At 48.9% G+C, this 22,953-nt stretch overlaps 1 protein-coding gene across 1 annotated transcript in view; it reads right to left on the bottom strand.

The window, feature by feature from the left end:
• Positions 1–22,953, bottom strand: part of LOC122099859 (ephrin type-B receptor 1) — an 87,380-nt gene that overhangs the window by 19,251 nt on the left and 45,176 nt on the right. The window contains exons 7-8 of the mRNA XM_042670354.1: positions 16,968–17,215; positions 13,486–13,701 (exon numbers count right to left, since the gene is read on the bottom strand). Of these exons, the coding sequence (XP_042526288.1) occupies positions 13,486–13,701; positions 16,968–17,215 (464 nt within the window). The remainder of the gene's footprint in view (positions 1–13,485; positions 13,702–16,967; positions 17,216–22,953) is intronic.

Genomic DNA, 22,953 nt, shown 5'->3' on the forward strand with positions numbered 1-22,953 from the left:
AACGCCACTTGCATGGATTTATGACCAAAGACACAAAACCTACATCTAACCACGGGGAACGCCAGACAAAACTCGGAAGGAGAAACGGTCATTCCTTTTTTTTTTAAAGGGGAGGAGAAATCATATTCTTTAAGTCATGCCAATGTCATAAAACCACATAGTAGGAATCCTGCGAGTGTGAGACCAGAAGCAATTATCTGCGAGAAAGCGCATCTCAGAGGGGATACCGACTCTTGGTAGAGGTTGCTTTCAACAGAGCTCTCATTCAAGGGGTATAGACCACAATTTTTTCTTAAAACATCTGATCCAAACAGAAAGTTCTCTGAAGATTCCTTTGTTAAATGGGTTTTAAAGGTGTTTCTTCACCTCTACAAAGGCATTTTTGAAGTTTTTTTTTTTCTTTTTGGTAAAGAAGCCAAGGAGGGGAGCCCCAAGACATTTCAAGCAGGGCTTCGAATGTGCACAGCAGATGAAATGTAACGTGGACATCCATCTGGTTCCAAAAGTCCCTCAAACCTGCTTTCAAGACCAATATTGGGCATGGGCTGTAGTGTCTCCTGTAATATAAGACAGATTGGGGACAGAAATGCTGACTTAAAAAAAAAATGACCCAAACTGGACCCTGGTGGCTCATGCCTGTCATCCTAGCTGCTCAGGAGGCTGAGATCTGAGAATCGCGGTTCAAAGCCAGCGGGGACAAGAAAGTCTGTGAGACTTTTTTCTCCAATAAACCACCAGAAAACTGGAAGTGGCACTGTGGCTCACGTGGTAGAGCGCTCTCCTTGAGTTGAAGAGCTGAGGGACAGCACCCATTCCCAGAATTCAAGCCCCACGATCGACAAAAAAAAAAAAAAGAAGAGACCCAGCTAGCATTACTACCTCTAGTGCATTGGTGGTGGTGGTGGTGGTGGTGGTGTGTGTGTGTGTGTGTGTGTGAAAATTATCCAGAGATAAAGGGAATAAAGAAAGCCTTCTTCCAAGGCGCTGGTGGCTCACATGTACAATCCTAGCCACTGAGGAGGCAGAGATCTGAGGATCACAGTTCAAAGCCAACCCTGGTAAGAAAGTCCATGAGACTCTTGTCACCAGTTAACCACCCCCAAAGCTGGAAGTGTTGCTGTGCCAACTAGTTCTGAGCAAAAATGCTAAGGCACTGAGTTCCAGGCCAGTAATAGGACTGGAACACAGACACACCCAGACACACATTTCCCCAAAACCTCATCTTCTGAAAAACGGCACAATTAAATAACAGAACACACAACTGGGAAGAAAATAAGATCGGAGGTGGCCGTTCAAAGTCTAATAAGGACACAGCAGTAACAATAATAGTGTGTACAATGACAACCTGGGGTTGAACTCAGTGCCGCGGGGTCTGGAGATTCCTCACACCCTAGATTTTGTGCTTCTCCCTGGAGATATAAATCCTGGAGTGTGCTCACCCCACAAGAGGAATCCTGTCCAGACTGTGGACTCTTTTGATGAAAACAAAAACAGAAACCCCCACGAAATTTCACAAAAAGGAAAATGTGTTGGGTTTCCTCTGGCTTCACCACCGGATAATGGGGTAGAAAATAAAGCGGTTCTGGAAACCACTAACGCCGTCACTGTTTCACAGCAAGAATGGCCCTTCCGGTCAGGCAGTGTTCAATGTTTCTCCTTATGCTAAGGATGTTCTCTGGCACGGTTAGAGAGCTAGCATCTACCCGCTTCGAGACATCCACACCCTGGGAAAAGACTCGGTGACAATGACATGTCCCCTGCGCCGTTCTGACCCCTTCCCCTCATTTACCCATCCTGTATCTCATGAATCTGCAGTGGAGACAGGCACCGTAGGAAAACAGGCTACGCATGTTTCTGTACTTGTCTCCTCTCGTGGTTTATAGGGGACCTCCGAGGAGGCTGGAGCCTATGGGCAATTCTCAGGTTCCCATTGTTCTACTGGGCACTTTACATTGTTTCACGTGAACCAGTTTTCACAGTCATACTCAATATATATCTTTATATTTATAAATATATATAAATAAGCCCGGGCAGGAAAGTCCGTGAGACTCTGATCTCCAATAAACCACTAGAAAACCGGAAGTAGCGCTGTGGATCAAGAGGTAAGGCGCTCGCCTTGAGCTGAAGAGCTGAGGGACAGCAACCAGGCCCAGAGTTCAAGCCCCACGAACGACAAAAATATATATATATATATTTTTTTTAAACATATAACTATATACAAATATACAAACATATAATATAAACGATAATGTGCACATTTATATAACCAGATATGTATATACACATGTATATACTTTTATAGATAAATATATATAATATATACATTCATATACCTATATATGTATATACATCTATGTACATGTATATACACATGTATATATATTTATATATAAATATATGTTATTATATAAATATATAACTATGTAATATATATTTAGTATCTAGCTACTTCAGGCACCCAAGTTCCATTCCTATTTTACAGAAAACTGAGGCTCAAAAAGTAAATTACTGCATCAAGGTTACTACACAATGTATTCGTAGCACAACCAGGATTTACATTTCAGTTACGGGGCTGGGAACGTGGCTTAGTGGTCGAGTGCTTGCCCCGGGTTCAATTCCTCAGTGCCACCTCAACAAAAAAAGAAAACAAACCACCATTAAAATTATTTTTTTCTAAATTCTAGTCATGGTGCTATTCAAGCTTGAGTTCTGCACGCGGGGCAGGATTTATATTAAGACGCCGGCCACTTGGGATATCAACCGGGAGGAAAGAGCTTCATCCATTGCTAATTATATTGAGCATGCCATCTATTGCTGAGATTGATTCCCCCCCCCTCCCCGCCCAAATCAAGTAAAAGTATTGTACTCCAATTCAAAATCACTTAATAATGATTCTGATTTCATCAACTTTATGATAATTTATTGTGTGTTTTTAACAGGTACGTTTATATAGGACACGAGGGGTTTACGCAAACATGCGATCCTACTCCTTTGATCTTTACAATGGGACAGGCCTAATATATTATTTCCATCTGACAGATCATGGGGTGGAGGAGTCTCACAGATGTGGATCACCACAGGAATGCGGAGGTCCTTCCCCGCTTCCCGTCACTCAGAGTTACCCACTGGTAAGTCCTGGGCACCGCACTGTCTGTCATTAGAGCTGATAGGATTTGTTCTGCTATATGATTTGAAATGCGATGAGAGTATCAGAAGAAGAAAACCAAAAGAAAGAACAAGGGAGAAATGAGTTCGGTGTGTTCATTACGGAAGATAATGATTAGCGAGTAGCAGGGTATGAAAACTAATATAAGGAAACAAGCCTTAAAAAAACCACTTCTTTGAGTCATGAGCTTTAAATGAGAGAGCCTTATTTACTTACTAAAATAGTTTTCTAATGCTGAGAATTACTACAGTATAGCAAGGTTGTAAATAATGATTCTTTTGGGGTAATAGAACCATAACATGTTCAACAGGCAAAATAATAATAATAATAATAATGGATAGAGAACACCAGCTATCTTCAAGTAAAATCTAGACAGAGGTTTTTCCCCTCCACTCCACACCCCCTTCCTGACCAAACCTGTGTAGCTTCTAATTTCCCAGGGCAGAATATCCTATGACAAGGCCATTACATCCCATTTTATTGGTGCTAATCTATTGAAAGCACATGAATGTGGACTGCTTTTAATTCTTGAGCTTCCTTGTCATCTTTCATGAAGGGCCAAATTCATTTCCTGGGAACACTTGTTCCCCAAAGTGATAGGGCCTGGGCGTGCTACTATAGCATACGCCTATAATCCCAGCTACTTGGGAGGTAGAGGTAGGATCATCACAGTCTGAAGCCAACAACAACAACAACAAAAACACCAGACCTTATCATAACCAACCTAAAGCAAAGGGACTGAGCACCTGGCTCAGGCGGTGGACTGCTTGCCTGGCAAGTGTTAAATACCCGGCTCAATTCCCAGTACCAAGAAACAACAATGACAAGAACTCAAGTGGTGGTGACGTTGGGCTCTGGTGGCTCACACCTGTTATCCTGGCTACGTTTGAATTTCTGTTCTGATCTCTTCAGTACCCCACTGGTGGTTCAGCAAGGTGTTGTTCAGTCTCCCTGTGGTTATAGGATTTTCTGCGGTGGCCTTTGGCATTGAGTTCTAATTGCGTCCCGTTGTGGTCCGAGAGAATGCAGGGAATCATCTCCGTGTTTCTGAATTTGCAGAGATGAGCTCTGTGCCCTAAAGTGGGATCTCTTTTGGAGAATGATCATTCTGACGTTGCTAGGTGGAATATTCTGTAGACGTCACGGACGTCTAGTTGGGTCAGTGCAGTTTCGTTCAGTTCTCAACTTTCTCGGTTGATCCTAGCTCCTCGGGAGAGTGGGATCTAAGGATAGCGGTTTGAAGCCAGCCAGGGCAGAAAACTCCCGTGGACACTCTTACCTCCAATGAGCCAGCAAAAGACAACAACAACAAAAACAACAGAAATGGAGGTGAGACTCAGGTCCTATGAGTGCCAGCATTGAAAGGAAAAAAAACAAAAAAGCCAAGTGTGAGCATACAGCCATGAGTTCAAGTCCCAATACTGGCACATACCACACAAACAAACACATACACACACAAATGGTGCGATATCCAAGGCACAGGACCATGGTTGGCTAAGGCTTAGGCCCGTGTGCTATGCCTCTCAAAGACAGGGAGCAATCAAAACTATGAGGACAAAGGAACGCACTTCCTTCGTGGGTTGGAGTAGCAAGAGGCGGAGTTGTTGGGGCCAGCGCCCCTGGCCATAGGTGAGCAGTGGTTTTGTATTTCAATAGAAACCCTTGGGTCAGGACACTGAACTCACCCCTCCCTCCTCCTTTCTCTTCAGCAGCCTGGATTCAAGGGTGATTAAATGATCTGACCAGGCGCTTTGAAAAGATCGTCATTGCTGATCAAGGAAAAAGAGAAAAAAAAAAAAAAATATATATATATATATATACATATTTTAAAAAAAAAATCCCTTCCAACTCCCACAAAGCAGAGAGCTGGCCTGGAGGTGAAGGGAGGGTCTTTGACTCGCTGAAGGAATCCGTGGCTTTGAACTTGTCTCTTTAGGCCCTTTTTAAAAAAAAAAACACACAAAAATATTTTTATCCTTTTTCTCAAACACCCAGATGGCGCGTCTTCTTCCCTAAGCGAGCGGTATTTAGTAGACGTCTACACGGCTCCCTGGCGCTGAGAACCTTATTTCCTGTTTCTTACTCTGGCTTCTCTGAGGAAAGGGTATTTTACTTCCAGTGCCTTTTGTGGGAGGATTAAAATGAAGTCTTCACGTCTAAAATCCTCCCTTGCTTATTCCCCCTGCAGCTGGGGGTATCTGCGGTTGAGCTCGGGCGGCCCTTTGATCGGCAATCCTGGTCTTGTAGCTTCCACCCTGACTGGCTCTTTCTTTTACCTCCGTGACTTCAAGACTGTATTGCATGGGAGTGTAGCTCAGATTTTTTTTTATTTTTTTTAACTTCAGTTTCCCCAGAGGAAGAGGAATACGTTCAGCCTTAGATAATTCTGGGGTTTTTTTGAGCAATATGGGGTCTGTTAGGAAAAAAATAAATCTCTCTTTGCCTCTGTGCTCTCCGATCGGTGGGTGGATAGAAGATTCTAGCTTCCTTTTCGCTGTGTGAACACTTTACCTTACAGAGATTTGCTAGAGCTGCTGGCTTTTCCTGCGGAGGGCTGCCAGTCACCCCTTCCCGCCCTCCCCAGGTCAGGTGCTCAGGAGGAAATCCCGCCCTCTGTCTCAACATTTCCTATGCCCCATCGGGCCCTCCTACAGAACTGCACGGGTCTGCAAAGACGCCATGTTGAGCAGTCATTTACCAGAATGGGGTCGTAGCTGTCTGAACGCCTTTTGGCCAGGGAACTCAACGACCGAGGAGTGGAGTTTGTTCTCTTAAATCTCAGCCTCTGGGAGATGCTTGAGGGTCCCCCTTTGGTCCTGGATAAATTCCACATGGAACTCCAAGACCATCCCTGGTGGGTTCTCATCCCTAATCCTTTATAATCTCCATACTAACTCACTGCACACCTATGCTGGGGTAGGGATGGTCGCTGAGGATCTTATTGGGCTTAATAGGGCTGATCTAATACAGTTTTACAAACCATGTGGCTTAAAACAACAGGAATTATAATTATTATGATTTTTGTACCAGTTCTGAGCTTTGAACTCAGGGCCCAGGCATTGTCCCTGAGCTTCTTTTGCTCAGGGCAAGTGTCCTAGCACTTGAGCCACAGCCTCACTTCCGGCATTTTGTGTGTGTATGTGTGTGTGTGTGGGGGGGGTTGTGTGTATGATTAATTAGAGATAAAGAGTCGCATGAATTTTTGTTCTACCCAGGCCAGCTTCGCACCATGATCCACAGATCTCAGCCTCCTGAGTAGCTAGGATGACAGGCGTGAGCCACCGGTGCCCGGCACCACAGGAATTATTATCCTATCGTTCTTCTGAAGGCTTGAAGTCTAAACACCAAGTCTAAACATACAAGTCAGTAGAAGAGCAGCCGGTCAGGGCGTGTGGCCCATAGAACTAGCAGGTGGGGGGATAAGCTGATAAACCAAGACCTGCCTAACGTGGGAAAAGGAGCAGAGTTACCAAAGAAGTGAGGCCGGAAGACCAAAAAACTGAGAGAATGAGGACCAGAGAGACTCAACCCCTTTGGCATCGCAACCTTACAGGAGACGCACCGGTCAGAAAGCCACCCGATTCGCACTTTTTAACCCCCAGCCCAGCTCTGTAAGGAGAGAGGCGGCCGAGATGGCAGAGATGAGCCCAACGTCTGTCTTGCTGGATGCCTAACCCGTGCATTCTCTTTGTCTGCCGTGTTTCTTTTGCTAATAATTACTCACGCTTCTGTCTTGCCCGAGTTCTTCTGCTAGCCACACGGGGCCGAAGGTTGCTTTGGCCGCCCTAAACTTTCTGGTCAAGCGCATCTGCTGCATTGGGGTGGGGAGAATCCTTCCTTGCTTCTCTCGTTTCCAGTGCTTGGTTTCCAGATGTCTCCCTGCAATGCCCTGACACCATATGGCCATTTTCTCCAGGGGTAGGGGTGTGTGTGTGTGTGTGTGTGTGTGTGTGTGTGTGTGTGTGTGTGTGTGTGTGTGTGTGTGTGTGTGTGTGTGTGTGTGTGTGTGTGTGTGTGTGTGTGTGTGTGTGTGTGTGTGTGTGTGTGTGTGTGTGTGTGTGTGTGTGTGTGTGTGTGTGTGTGTGTGTGTGTGTGTCTTCCTGTCTAAATTTTCCCCCCCTTCTAAGGATCCAAGCAACTGGATTCAGGACTCACTCTAATCCAATGTGATCTCATCTTCGTTGGATTACATCTGGAAAGACCCTATTCCCAAATAAGGTCACATTCTAGGGGTGTGTGTGGATGTGTGTGTATGGGGAGGGGGTAATGTGTTTGAGGACCCTGTCCACACTGAATCCTTTTGAGAGAAACACAACCGGACTGGTCACAGAGCCTCTCCAAGGGAAACCCATTGCTGAACTCACTCCCTCCTGGGCCTCGCAGGACAAATACACAATCTGCTGACCAGATCACCTCTGTGGAATCCTCAGCCTCTGAGCCTCGGACCCCCGCCACACAACCTTGTCTGCACACCATCTACCCATCCGACTGTAAATGGGTACTCAGAGCTGCTCCGGCACGTGGTTCCATTCTGGGAATCTGTCCGCCTCTCAACTCAGCTAAATGCCGCCCCTCTTCCTCGAGCTTCTGATTCCACGCTACTGATCTATGCAGCATCAAATCGCGGCGGGGGTGTGTGTGTGGGGTGAGACACACGCCATAGTAAATGATACCCGCACACTCCTGCCCAAGCGGCCTGTGAAATGGGAAGCTCCATTTCCCACCCCAGCAGAGAGGTCTTTACCTCTCTGCTAAGAAGTCGATGCTCTCCGACTGAATGGCTCATTGACGTATTGCCTCACGGACGGATCTCGCTCAAGGAAGGTCAGGTCTGGTCCCTACCTCCTCTCCCACAAGCGTCTGGGATCGCAGGACCCGGGGGGAGTCTGAGTCTGGGTCTGGCTCTGGGACTGTCCTCTTGTGACTTCTGTTCCACGCTTGGGTCCCAGCCCAAGGCTTCCTCTCTGAGAGTCCAGATAGGGAACCTCTGGCTCTCCGGAGCTGTGCTGCGTTCTATCCTGTGCTTTGCACATGGTAGGTGCTCAGCGGAAACTGCTGGACGTGTGGCATGGTCTGCACCCAGACCCCCCGCCCCACCTGAGGATATGCAAATGAGGGCGTGGCTTTACACACTGCACTGTCCAAACCACTCCCCCAATGCAGGCAGAGAGAGAGAGAGAGAGAGCGAGAGAGAGAGAGAGAGAGAGAGAGAGAGAGAGAGAGAGAGAGGGAGGCGGCGCTGGCTGAGAACCCCGACCACGTGGGAAGGTGGCTCAGTGGTAGAGCGCTCGCCTTGCACGCATGAAGCCCTGGGTTCGATTCCTCAGCACCACAGACACAGAAAAAGCCGGAAGTAGCACTGTGGCTCAAGTGGTAGAGCGCTAGCCTTGAGCAAAAGCAGCTCGGGGACGGCGCCCAGGCCCTGAACTGTTCAGTCCCTAGGACTGGCAAAAGAAATGCAAAACAAAAACAAAAAGGGCCCTGCAGACCGGGCCTGCAGTCCCTCCGTGCTCAACTGCTGACAGTGACCCAGGGAGAAAGGAGGGAGGGGGGAGGAGGCCGGAAGCCCCGTGGATGAGGGAGGATCATTTGAGTGGCAGAGCGCCGGGTGGAGTGACATTTGTGTGATTCTTCCTTCAGCTTAATTAACGCCGGAGAATGTCCAGGGGACCAGGCCTGCGCTGCGTGCTGGCTGCGTGCAATGAAAGCGTCTCCTCCCCTCCCCTCCTCCCCATCTTTTCCTTGCTCATCTTCATTCCTCTCCGTTTCCCCATCCACCTCCGGGAGACCGGTTCGCTCCCTAAGCCCCGCTAAGATTTAAGGAGAAGCTGGAGATCATACTTTGAATGGGAGCCCCTGAAGGGAGGGAGGGAGGCCTGGGATGGATCCTACCGGGAGGGGCGGTGTGATTTAAATGCAAAATCATCCTGAGGTGAGGGAGGGCTGGGGGAGAGAGTGGGATCTGGGGGTTATTAGACGACGGAAAGCTGGTAAAATGTTCTCTTTCTGAAGGAAGCAGGGCACAGCCCGGCCCAATGTCTGCAGGCAGAGGAAGGATTACTCAATAGTTGTGTGTGTGTGTAAGACAGACAGACAGAGACAGAGAGAGAGAGAGACAGACAGAAAGACAGACAGAGAGAGTGAGACAGAGAGACGGACAGACAGACAGACAGAGACAGAGCCTGGGCCTCCCTCTGTAGCCCAAGCTGGCCTTGAACTCGTTCGGCTTCTGCCTGAAATCTAGCTGCTGGGATTCCAGGCCTGTGCGACGACTCTCAGCAAGCAGCAGCTTCTTAGAGAGGTGCAGGAAAAGCACAGATGGGAGACGGTACTTACTCTTTTTTCCTTTCTATCTCTCTCTTTTTCCTAAAAAGCTCACAGGGAGAATGATCTCTGAGATAATTTTTCTGCTTTCTTTGCACCTTAATACTTAGAAGTCTTTAAGTACGGGAGAAGAAAAAAAAAAAAAGATCTAAAAAATAAGTACTACAGCAGGCAAATATCTCAGTGATGACAGAAGGGGGGAAAAAAATCCCAGCTCTACTTTTTTTCTCCCCAGTGCTACACTTGGAGCTGTGTGTGTGTGTCTTCCTGCGTGTCTGCTGTGCGTTACAGACCTACACACGCAGGCCTGTGCCACCCACCTTTCTCTCTGCACGCGTGTGAGCACGTCTGTGTGCTCACATACGTGTGCTGGTGGGGAGCCATTCACCCACGGAGGGGGTGTTCAGAGAGCTGCGCCAGCTCCCAAGGTTGGGCTGAGCTGGGGCCTGGCAGGAAGGACAGATAAGGCCGCTAAGCTCCAAGTTCTATGCTCCCTGCCTTCCTGTCTTGGGATGGGCTGGGTAGCAGAGGACTCTTCCAGCCTGGATCCTTGGCTTTCTGCCACTGGGATACAATGTGTGTGTGTGTCTGAATGTGTATTTGAGGGATCTATCTGTCAGACAGGTGAGCTGGGTGAATCGCCATGCACCTGTATGTGCGGGGAGCAGCCCCCCCCCATTTCTCTGCCCCTCTTAGGGGGGGAGGCGATGTAAGCAGCCCAGAGCTTGCCCGGGTTCGGGAGTTTATTGCAATCATAAGGAAGCACAGAGGAACGGGTTTTATCTGTTCATGATTGCAGGAGTCTGTTGGGGTGTGTGTGGCGGGGCCGGGGGGGGGGGGGGGGGATGCTCCTGGGGCCTGCAGATTACACATTCAAACAGAGAAGGAACACCTGCGGAGAAGAAGCAGGGGTGGAGAGAAGCTGGGAGGATGAGGGATGAGGGCCCACCCGGGAAAGGGGAGAGGCCTTGGGCAGCTATTAAAGAGGCCCGCGCTTACAGGACCGGCACCAGGTATAGCAGAAGACGGTGATGTGGGGGGCGGGAGGGGAAGACCTTGGGGGAAGCTGCGTGCAGCAGGAGAATCAAGGGGAGGCAGCAGGATCTTCAGGCCCGTCTTACAGGCCTGCGCTTCAGGGTATGAAGCTGCCAGGTTCTGCTGGGTGGAGGGGTGTGTGTGCCACCAGGAGGCTCTCTTGGGAACAAGGGGAGGACGGGAGAGGCCAAGCGAGGGGAGGGGAAGGGAGGGGAGAGGAGGGAAAGGGAGGGGAGAGGCGAAGCGAGGAGAGGGGAAGGGAGGGGAGAGGAGGGGAAGGGAGGGGAGAGGAGGAGAGGGGAAGGGAGAGGAGGAAAGAGGATAGAGCGGAGAGGAGGGGAGAAGGGTAAGGGAGGAGAGGAGAGAAAAGAAGGGGAGGGTAAGGGAGGAGAGAGAAGGGAAGGGGAGGGGAGTACAGGAGGAGAGAAGAGAAAGATGAGAGGGAGAAGAGAGAAAGGGAGGGGAGGGGGAGTAGAGGGGGAGATGGAGAAAAGAGAAAAGAGAGTACAGAGAGAGGAGAGAGGAGGGAGGATAAGGGAGAAGAAGAGAGGAGAGAGGGTAAAGGAGAGAAGACGAGAAGAGAGATGAGTAAAGGAAGAAGAGGAGGAAGAGGAGGAAGATTAAGAGAAGGAAAAGGAGGAGGTGGAAGAGAAACAGGAGGAAGAGGAGGAAGAAGAACAAGAGGAGGAAGAGGAGGAAGAGGAAGAGGAGGAGGAGGAGGAAGACAAAGAGAAGGAAAAGGAGGAGGACGAAGAGGTGGAAAAGGAACAGGAGGAAGAGGAGGAAGAAGAACAAGAGGACGAGGAGGAGGAAGAAGAAGAGGAGGAGGAAGAAGAAGAGGAGGAGGAAGAAGAATAGGAGAAGGAAGAAGAAGAGGAGGAGGAAGAAGAAGAGGAGGAGGAAGAGAAAGAGAAGGAAAAGGAGGAGGAGGAAGAGGTGGAAAAGGAACAGGAGGAAAAGGAGGAAGAAGAACAAAAGAAAGAGGAAGAAGAGGAGGAGGAAGAAGAGGAGGAAGATGAGGAAGAAGATGAGGAGGAAGAGGAGAAGGAAGAGGAGGAGGAGAACAAAAATTGCCTGAAGTTTCTGGAAACTGAAGGAGGCGAGCTTTACCCCTTGGCAGTGTGGTTCTGTGGACACCGCCAGGCTCTGCGGTCTGCTTACCACCACAACTCCAGCGGAAACACCTGTCCCTCTGGCTAGAGGAAGCAAAGGCAGGAGGTCCAGGGCAAAAGCCTCCAGGGCTGCCAGACAGGAGGGAGAGCCCCAATTTTCTGTGTGACCCCAAACCGTGCCCGTATGAGATGGGCTAAAAAAAAAATAATCCACGGGAGCCGGGGACTGGGCTGCCGTCCCAGGCAGACATCACCCGCGCAGCCTGCGTGGGACTCACTGAACATCCTGCCGCCTCCAACGTATCAGTATTCTTTGGGTCAGTGTCCCAGAAGCCAGAGTCTGTACATCGTCGCACTGCTGACATATGAAATCAGGGCGAGAAGCAGAGTTATGCGCGGTGGGGATAAAGAGAAATATGTGCATGCTGAGTAAAAATATAACAACTCAAGCTGGGCGCTGGTGGCTCACGCCTGTCATCCTAGCGACTCAGGAGGCTGAGAGCTGAGGATCGCGGTTCAAAGCCAGCCCAGGTGGGAAAATCCATGAGACTCTCATCTCCAGTGAACCACCAGAACACTGGAAGTAGAGCTGTGGCTCAAAATGGTAGAGCGCTTACCTTGAGCAGGAAAAGCTCATGGACAGCGCCCAGGCCCCAAGAGAAAAAAAATTATATACATATATATGTATACACACACACACTTCAGAAAGAATGAAACAGAATTCCTTAGGCGCTGAAGAGCTGGCTCACATCAGGATTTGGGTGAGTTGGCACCGATGTACGCCGCATTGCTTCCAAAGGCTAGAACTCTGTCACTTGCACCACAGCTCTACTTCTGGCTATTTGGTAATGAATTAGAGGTAAGAGTCTCAGAGATGTTTTTCTGTCCTGGCTGGTTTCAAACCTCGATCTTCAGATCTCAGCCTGCTGGATTACAGGTGTGAGTCACTGGTATCCTTGGTTTGATCCTTATACTGTACATTCGCAAACAGTAGGACCAGTAACTTCGGATGTTGTTGGAACTGGGAATGAGGAGATGACACCCGACGCTCATTAATAACTAGTTAGACGTTAGGTGGCGGCTGTGACGGTCCAAGCGAACAGGAGTCTCTGAGGCGCGCGCACGGGGAATTCGCAAGGGAAAACCCAAGGCTGACTGTTTAGGTTTCAGTCTCTACTTAAATTGGAGTCAACGACAAAGATGGAGAAGACGAGGAGGGGGCGGGGAGATGGGAGAGGAAAGCCAGGGCCGTCTTTTGGCTTTGCCCAAGTTCACCAAACGGCACTGCGTGGAAGGAGGTAGTTGGGTGCAGGTGATCGGAAATTCTGATTTAAGAATACTCAACAAGCCGGGCGCCAGTGGCTAATGCCTGTCATCCCAGCTACTCAGGAGGCTGAGCTCTGAGGACTGCAGTTCAGAGCCAGCCTGGGCAAGGAGAGCCCGAGAGACTCTTATCTCCAAGGAACCACCAGAAAACTGGAAGCGGCGCTCGCCTTGAGCTGAAGAGCTGAGGGACAGCGCCCAGGCCCTGAGTTCAAGCCCCACGACCGACAAAAAAAAAAAAAAAAGAATACTCAACAAATAGCTGGTGCTGAAAGATGTCCGGAAGCCAGGAAGAGGAGAAAAGGGAAGGAGACGGCAAGTCTAGGGTGTTCAGCCCCAATCAAGGATTGGAAGTGCCAAAGAGTCCTGACCCTTACTCTCCTGACAAAGATATCTCTGGTTTGGGGGAATTCCAGGTCATCGGAATCCACACAGGCCCTTCTGATTCTTGGCCAGGACAACCCACCGATTGCCAACCACATCCGGCCATCCGAGAAGACCCACGCACCCCCCAGAAGGACTCACCAGGGAGCTGGTGTAGGTGGGATCCGAGGTGTCATCCTGGAGGTAGCGGGAGAGGCCGAAGTCGGACACCTTGCACACCAGGTTGCTGTTGACTAGAATGTTCCTGGCGGCCAGGTCTCGGTGCACGTAGTTCATTTCGGACAGGTACTTCATGCCCGCGGCGATGCCCCTCAGCATGCCCACCAGCTGGATTACTGTGAACTGCCCGTCGTTTTGCTGTGGGTGGACACACACACACACACAGGGTCTGAGTTGGGATGATGGCTACTCTGGAGACCAGGAACCGTGGCCCGCTCCCCCTCCCCCCTGCCCCTTATCTCAACAGCTCGGGGCTCTCTGCTCGCCAAGCCCTGTCGATTTCATCTCCCAATTACCTCCCAAGCCCGTCCGCCCCATTCCCTCTCCACCGCCACCGCACCATGCCAACTGAGTCGCCTTCATCCATCACCTGGTCCAGCCTCCCGTGCCCCCCCCCCCCACCCCCATTCCCGGCCTGTGCAATCCATTCTCTCCATGGCAGCCAGAACCATCTTTGAAAGACATAAATCAGGCCATGTCACTCTCTGCCTTCCATCCGGCTAATAGCTTCTCATGGCCTTAAAGGAAAATCTCCAAGTTCCTTAGCAAAAGGCCCAGGAGACTCCCCCTCTTACCCCCCCCCCGCCCCGCCCCGCCCCGGGAGGCAGGGGGAGGTGTCTCCTGGGGGTGGGGGGGCTGGGTGCTATCTTAAGACTACAGAGACCACCTTGTTACTGCTGTACCCTAGCCTCACTTTGGTCTTATAGACAGCGGCCTTGTTCTTGGCACTATCACCAGTTTTAACTCTGTGTGTGTGTGTCTGTGTGTCTGTCTGCCTCTGCTTGATTCTAAACTCTTCCAGGTCATAAAACAGCACATGAAGCCGGGCGCCGGTGGCTCACGCCTGTCATCCTAGCTACTCGGGAGGCTGAGATCTGAAGATCGCGGTTCAAGGCCAGCCCGGGCAAGGAAGAGTCCGCGAGACTCTTTTCTCCAATGAACCATTCAGAAAACCGGAAGTGGCGCTGTGGCTCAAGTGGCAGAACTGCTCGCCTTGAGCTGAAGAGCTGAGGGACAGCGCCCAGGCCCAGAGTTCAAGACCCACGACCGACAGAAAAAAAAAAGAAAAGAAAGAACAACTAAAAAACACCACATGAACACGCTGGGTAAACGACTGTGGACATCTGCTTCAGCTTGCATACTGGAAGGTCTAGGATGCCTTCTTTGTGGCCGGGTCTTCATCTCGGCCTCCACACACATCCGCGGGTGGGGATCGCCCTGCGTAGGTTCCAGGTCTCACAGAGACCCAAACCCAGAATGGCGCACGGCTCCAACTCCACCCACTGGTGATGGCGGCTGCGTGGCTCCGGCTAGGAAAGAAGGCCGGGCCGGCGTACGCTCTGCAGGGAAAAGAGCCACAGCCCTTCACGGGTGCCACTCTCATCAAACAAAAACCTCAACAGATAAACGAAGACAAAACCTACTACCGCCACCAACAGAGCTCTCCGTGACTGGAAAAAGCCCACTGGTTTAGAGAGGGGGGAAAAGAAAAAAAACCACCATGGTAGAGAGAAGAAATACTGGCCCAGGGTAGAGTGATTTCAGCTTCCTTTCTCTCATGAAGGGCTCTCTGCGGAAATTGCTTTTCCGAAACTGCTCTGAAGTCACTCGCCCGCCCTTCCAGGAGACAGGAAAGGATTTAGGTATTTCAACGTTCATTGACAAATCCACTTCAGGAAATGAAACCCTTATTTGATTTGTTTGAAGAGAATGAATCATAGATTCCCCCCCCCCTTTCTTTCTTCAGACTCAAAGAGGAAACTTCCCAGCTCACCCGACTCACTGCTTTTAGCTTATAGATTGGAAAATCGAGTTAACGGACTTGCTTGGGGTCCGGGAGGTGACTTACAGCCCGATCGAGCCTGGCCTTCTCTCCTACACATCTGAGATGTGTAGGCTGCGGCTCAGTGACTCTTTTTTTTCTTCTGTGCGTCGTGGGGCTTGAACTCTGGGCCTGGGCGCTGTCCCTCAGCTCTTCAGCTCAAGGCTAGCAGCTCTACCGCTTGAGCCACAGCGCCACTTCCGGTCTTCTGAATGGTTCACTGGAGAAAAGAGTCTCACGGACTTTCCTTGCCCTGGCTGGCCTTGAACCATGATCCTCAGATCTCAGCTTCCTGAGTGGCTAGGATGACAGGCGTGGGCCACCAATGCCTGGCTGTTGGTTTTTTTTTTCTTCTAACATGGATTAGAAGGAACTATCCATGGGGTCTATGGTTGAAGAACAGCAGTGTTTAAGGTCCTAGATAATGGAGTCTACATTTTACCACGAGAAGGGGAGAGTGGACGAGCCTTGGGGAAGCGTTATCCGATAAGCCAAGAGAATCTCTGGTGTCCCGACCCCCGGGCTACACCTGTGGTCAGCTCTCCAAAGCTCCTGCATCCAGGAAGGTGAAGGAGAAGAAACAGTTGCACACACAGAGGCCTAACCCTTTCCCTTTCTTCTCTGGATGGTGATCCTAAAATTATCCTCCTTCCCACGCGACGGACCCGGTGGGATTGAACTGATGACCTATTTCTTTTCAATTTTACCAAGCAGCAGATACACCAATTAATGTTGCTATGCTCCCAGGGTTTGGTAGTGAGGCTGAAATTAGATTTATAGATTACCTGCCTCCGCCGAGGTGTGAGCAGTCAGAAATGCTTCACTTCCCTCTGCTCCGGCCCTGCCCCTGCCCTCTCCACCCTCCCTTTCTTGGCTGAGCCTTCTCTGCTTCTTGCTCCTCGAGGTTTTGCTCCCAGTGTGCATGCTCATCGCTGAATGCCAGCGCCCAGCTTGCCTCTTGGGTCCTGAATCCCAGATGGAAACAAGTCCCCCCCCCCCCCCCCCAGAGGCGCCTCTTTCTTGAAGGAACACTGGGGTAATGAGTCTCTCCATCCTCTTCTCTACCTACAAGGGCTACTTTCTAGGGTGACGCTGCCCTGGGCATTTCCTACCAAAGGGAAACCCATTTTTGTTTTGTCGGCTGTGGGGCTTGAACTCCGGGCTTGAGCGCTGTCCCTCAGCTCTTCAGCTCATGGAGAGCGCTCTACCGCTTGAGCCACGCAGCGCCACTTCCGGTTTTCTGAGTGGTTCATTGGAGAGCGGAGTCTCATGGACTTTCCTTGCCTGGGCTGGCTTTGGACCGCGATCCTCAGATCTCGGCCTCCTGAGTCGCTAGGATGACAGGCGTGAGCCACGGGTGACTAGCAGGGTTTGTCCCCTCCCACCTCGTTCTTGGATTCATCCAGCAAGCGTTTTCTGAGGCCCTCCTGCCGCCCAGGCGTCTGCAAGCTCTGCTTTGCTCTCTCCTTGTAGCAAGGTCTCCAAAACCCAAGGGCCATGCCCGCAGGCCAGGTCTACACCCCCGCCCCCACCCCCCAGGATGTCACCGAACCCCCGTCCCTTCTTGCGGACATAGGCTCACCCTGAGGAAGGAATCCAGGGCGCCGTTCTCCATGAACTCCGTGATGATCATGACCGGCCGGCTCTTGGTGACCACACCTTCTAAACGGATGATGTTGGGGTGATCGAACTGACCCATGATGCTGGCCTCGCTCAGGAAGTCCCGGCGCTGTTTCTCCGAGTAGCCGGCCTTCAGCGTCTTGATGGCAACGTAGATCTCCCTCTTGCCGGGCAGCTTCAGGCGACCCTTGTACACCTCTCCAAACTCTCCTGCAACACAACAAGGGCATCTCTGTTACCCTCTGGCTTCAGGGCCCTTGGAGTCACGAGCGGAGAAATCTTAAGAACATCTTTTGCTTTCTGGTCAGTCATGGGGCTTGAACTCTGGGCCTGGCCGCTGTCCCTGAGCTCTTCTGCTCAAGGCGAGTGCTCTACCGCTTGAGCCACAGTGCCACTTCTGGTTTTCTGAGTGGTTCATTGGAGATCAGAGTCTCTTGCACGTTTCCTTGTCTAGGCGGGCTCTGAACAGCGATCCTCAGATCTCAGCCTCCAGAGTAGCTAGGATGACAGGCGTGAGGCACCGGCGCCCAGCCACATGATCATTTTTTTTTTTTTACATCCGTTCATAGAAGTAGTTGGAGAGCCGGACTCTGGTGGCTCAAGCCTGTGATCCCACTCAGGAGGCTGAGATCTGAGGATCTCAGGTTCAAACCCAGCTCGGGGGCAGGAAAGTCTGTGAGACCCTTAATCTCCAATGAACTACCACAAAACCAGAAGTGGAGCTGTGGCTCAAATGGTAGAATGCTAGCCTTGAGCAAAATCAATGAATAAAAGCTCAAGGACAGATTCCAGGCCCTGAGTTCAAGTCCCAGTACCAGGATTAAAAAAAAAAATCAAAGGAAATAGTTTAAGACACCAAAGTACAACTTCAGAATACATGTGTTTGGTTTTTTTCATTTGCATCCTAGCTGAAGAACGGACAGGCATCAGTTTCAGTTTTCACAGAATCAAAATTCTTTTTTTTTGTTTTTATTTATTATTATCTTTAAGTAGTTGTACAAAGGAGCTGCCGTTTGGGTTGAAAGCAGTTTAGCAATACAACGTACCTTGATTAATGTCAAAATTCATTTTTCACTGGTATGCTTCCCCCCACCTTGCAGGAAAAAAATCCTGCAAAAAGTACTTGGGTACTTTTTTTTAGTCCTCTTGATGAGACAGACAGAATTTGTGTTCCTACCCTGCCACAAAAGCACTGGTTTCTGGTGCTTCCTCTAGAAAGCAGACTAAGAAGTTAGGAAGAGCTGGGCGCCAGTGGCTCACGCCTGTCACCCTAGCTACTCAAGAGGCTGAGATCTGAGGATCACGGTTCAAAGCCAGCCGGGGCAGAATAGTCTGTGAGACTCTTATCTCCAATGAACCACCAGAAAACCGGAAGTGGCGCTGTGGCTCAAGTGGTAGAGCGCTCGCCTTGAGCTAAAGAGCTGAGGGACAGCACCCAGGCCCAGAGTTCAAGCCCCATGATGGACAACAACAAAAAGACGTTAGGAAGACATTTATCTTAGTTAGATTGAAGTGAGGAGAGAGAGAGAAAGCTGTACTGGGCAGAGAGAGAGGACAGGTGGCTGAGGCCAGACCCTCAATCAACAGGGAATGCTGACACAAGGATCTCCCTTTCCCAGCCATAACCAGCCTCTCTGCCACCCCCACCAGCTCACCGCGTGAGTCACGGGGAGATGCCGCCTCTGGAAGCCATCACGTTTGGCGGAGAAATGGCAAGATCATTTCTCCAAACCAGTGTGAGCCACGCACCTCCCAGAGCACTACGGCATTTCAACATTTTGTTTTTCAGTAAGAAAAAAACCAAGAGCTTAAAAAAAAAAAACAATTCTGGTGACACCATTTCATAGCTCTCTCCGAAAAGAAAAAAAAAAAAAAAACCAAAACACCAATCTGTGGGGCCTCACTGAATGTGTTTTCGGGAGTGATTTCTGTGCTCTCCCTTGGTTTGGTAACTTCTACCTCCTCCTCGTGAAGCGGCTGAGTATCTGCTTGTAAAGTGCCGCCCTGAAATGCATGTCAAAGGCCTGTGAAGAGAAACAGTTATTTTTTTTTAAATATATGTGTTCTTTTTTTGTTTTTCTTTCCCTTGCTGGGAAAGCTTTCCTTTTCATTCCTTTAGCTTCTGGGAGGAAACGATGGAACGAAGTGTGTGAGCAATCGGGTACATTACTGGCTCTATCAGAACGGCCAGCCAGCATTCTCCTACCCCAGCTGGGCCAAGTCGGAACACGGGGGGAGGGGGGGGGCCTCACAGCTAACTCGGGCTCCGGGAAGGGTGCTGTCCTCTTTCACAGACAGACGCCCTGCGTCTACATCTCCTGTCTGGGAACAAGGTGGTCAGCACACTGAAGAACCGGAATACTGATCCGTGGTGTTCACCTCAGTGGGTAGTTTGGAAGAATGCGCCACATCAATCTGATATCCTGTGCGAATAAATACCCCCGTGGAGAAACCTTCCTCGACACCACGCATCCTCCACGTGAGCTGCCCTGTCATCACGGAGGGGTTGGGGATTGCTGTTTCACAGGGACCAGGGTCTCAGGACTATGACTGCACGGGTCGCACAGGGCTTGCTGTCCAGGTAATTTGGAGAGCTGGCCAAGTCGACGCTCAAGCAAATTGCAAGCGATTAACCAGCAGCCCCAAAGCCCCGTGGTATGGGAATTTATCTCTGTGTCACTGAATACATCTGAAACACAGCTTGGCCACCACATAATAATGCTGGACCCGCACACAGTTGGGGCGTTATTGATGTGAGTGGAAAGAAAGAAGCAAAGAAGAAAGGAGGCAAAGAAAATATTGCCATTATTAAGAATGAACAGAACCAAGAACTTGTGTCATCTACTGCCTTTAGAAATTGCCCCTCAGGGCTGGGAAGGTGGCTCAGTGGTAGGGTGCTTGCCTTGCATGCATGAGGCCATGAGTTCCATTCCTTAGCAACCCATAAGCAGAAAAAGCCAGAAGTGGCTCTGTGGCTCAAGTGGTAGAGTGCTCGCCTTGAGCTGAAGAGCTGAGGGACAGTGCCCAGGCCCAGAGTTCAGGCCCCAGGACCAACCAAAAAAAAAAAAAAGGAAGAAGGAAAGAAAGAAATTGCCACTCTATCAGAAAGAATGACAAATGTACTATTCGTAAGGAAATGGAAAGACTTGGAAAAAAAATCTTATTAAGCAAAGTAAGCCAAGACCCAACAAAACTCAGGTTGCATGGTTTCCCTCATTTGTGATACCTAGAATCTGTCTAGAAATCTACAAGTAAACACACTGGATGGTAAAAGACAAAAACAATTCACCAGGACATGATAAATTATACAGGTCTCTAGACATTCCCTACAGTGAGGCCAAAGGAAGATCTTCTTAGGAGAGGATCACAAGGGCACAATAGCTATGTGCATCAGATCATACAAAATAATATTTATCAAAATGAACTCCAGGAAATGAAAACAAGACAGTTTTTTTCCCTTTGTTGCTGTAATTTTGGTTTCTTTTCCTTTTGTCTGGTTTGTAAGCTTATCTGTCTTTGGGAAGAGTGGGCGAGGGGCACAGAAATGGAGGGACAAAGGGTGAACAGATGCAGCACTGGTCCTCACTAGACACTACATTGAAAATGAACTCTACAAGTTGTGGGTGGGAGGGTTGAAGGGAAAAGTTGGTGGAGATGTCCAAAAAGAAGGCTGCTAGCTGAAGATAAGCTAACCAAGTTCTATGACTGCTCTCCTTCCAGAGAGCTAGGAAATTCTTCCCTATAGGGCCACAGCCTTGCCAACATCTCTTTCTTCTCCCCCTACACTCCTTAACACGAGGAAGAGAGAAAAGTAGCTCAGCAATGTTAAGTGCCTCAGCCATTCTATATAAAATCAGAAGGAAGAACATTTTCAAAAACTGAACACGAACCATCCAACCTGCCAGCAGGTATTTCGGGCGCTAGCTGTTGGCTGTGTGTGTGAGCAAGGATCTACACACACAATTACACTCTTTTTTTCCCCCTCTCTCTCTCTTAGTAGCAATGTGAAGTCACAAACTGCCTTGAGGGGCTGGAAAAGAGGAGAAAAAAAAGAAAGGAAAGCAGAATTTCTAGTTACTAATTCGGGCTTACACCAGAGATGGAACTTTTAAGGAACAAATTGAAACTAGGTTTTTAAGGAATGATTTCAAGAAGGTTTTTTTTAACACACTGGTTGGCATAAAGTAGGTTAGGACTCAGCTGGAGTAGAAGGCAGGCATTTTACCATCTCCTGATTGACTCTGGCTTAGAGGACCGACATTAGTCACTGGTCACAGAAGGATGGATGGCTGAGCTCCTTAGATCCTCAACTGCCATTAACAATCTAGTAGATAGTAGGAGGAGGAGGTGGGAATTGCTTGATGGACAGGGTATCCAAAGTCCCCAGTACCAAGATGGCGGAGGTGAAATGGACTTCTCTCCTCTCCCTCCCCACCTCCTGTCAGTCATGGGCTTGATCTCAGGGCTTGGGAGCTGTCTCTGAGCTCTTTTTGCTCAAGGCTAGTGCTCTACCACTTTGAGCCACAGCATCACTTTCAGTTTTCTGATGTTTCATTGGAGATCAGAGTCTCACAGACTTTCCTACCTGGGCTGACTCTAAACCTGGAATCTCAGATCTCAGCCTCCTGGGTAGCTAGGATGACAGGTATGAGCCACCAGCGGCACCTGGCTGATTACTCTGTTTTGTAGCTCTTTGTGGTTCCAATACAATTGTATACACAATCATATATCAAATACATGTGTGTATATATATGAATATGTATATGTCTTGCATATTACATATAAGACCTCATATATGTAATATATGAATGATCTCATATATAAAAGATCATATATGGATATAAATGATACATAAGATCTCATACATAGATATGTATATATATGACTATATGATATAATATGATATGATATGTATATGATTATAATCTAACATGAATATATTATGTAGATTTCATATATAAATATATTATCTCATATATGATTATATAGATTTCATCTATATAAATTACATAAATCTTCTTTTGTATAAATATATATGTGGTATAATATATATCTCATATGATATATATTCTTATATAGCTCACATATATGAAGTATATGGAATATATGAATTATATATGAGATTTATATCATATATTCATATATATTCATAGCATATATATTATATATATTTATATTATATATATATATGGGATCTCATATAACATAAGCAAGCCTGTGTTATTCAAGTTGCAAAGTATCTTGGCCCCTCTTAAGAAACATAACTAATTGCACTTAGAACTAAGACAAGACTAAATATGTTCTATGCAGAACATGCGCTCTCCCCCGAGTGTGGGCTGGTCTTTCTAGAACGGCCATATGGGGATAATGAATTCTAAAGGCAGTATTGTAATTCTCCGCAAACAGGCTGGGGTATTCCAAACTGCTAGATCGAGTTTGCCATCATGAGCCATGACTGTGTATTTATTTAGCTGCTCTTTTCCATAGCAACCGAAAAGTGGCAGAGGGTGCAGAGGTTGTGTTCGGCGGAGCTGGAGCAGCCCTATCTGCGTTTTAAGATTCGAGCTGCATCATTAACTCAACGGGCAGCGCCGCCTGCAGCAAGCTATTCTCTCTGAATGCTGATTTCCTTGCCAGTTCCGAGAAATACACCCAGACTCTTGCAAACATAAACTCTCACTCACGGGGCCGTTACCGGGATTAAATGAGACAAGGCTTATAAAGTAATGGAAGGGAGTTCCAGGCACACGGCGAGTGTCCCACACGGGCTAGCTACATCGGTTATCATTTCTGGAGACGTTTATACGATTCCCTCTTCTAGGGCTCTCCCTGCCAATCCATCTCCGGAGAGTCCGGTTGGCAGGTCACCTTCTTGACAAATCATCCTCTAACTCATCATCTCCTTTGTCAGCGCCTTTGCTGACCCCGGGTGGTAAGCCCATTCCCAC

The sequence above is a fragment of the Dipodomys spectabilis genome, unplaced genomic scaffold, assembly GCF_019054845.1.
Source record: "Dipodomys spectabilis isolate Male_0828 unplaced genomic scaffold, ASM1905484v1 ptg000542l, whole genome shotgun sequence".
In the NCBI taxonomy this organism is placed as follows: domain Eukaryota; kingdom Metazoa; phylum Chordata; class Mammalia; order Rodentia; family Heteromyidae; genus Dipodomys; species Dipodomys spectabilis.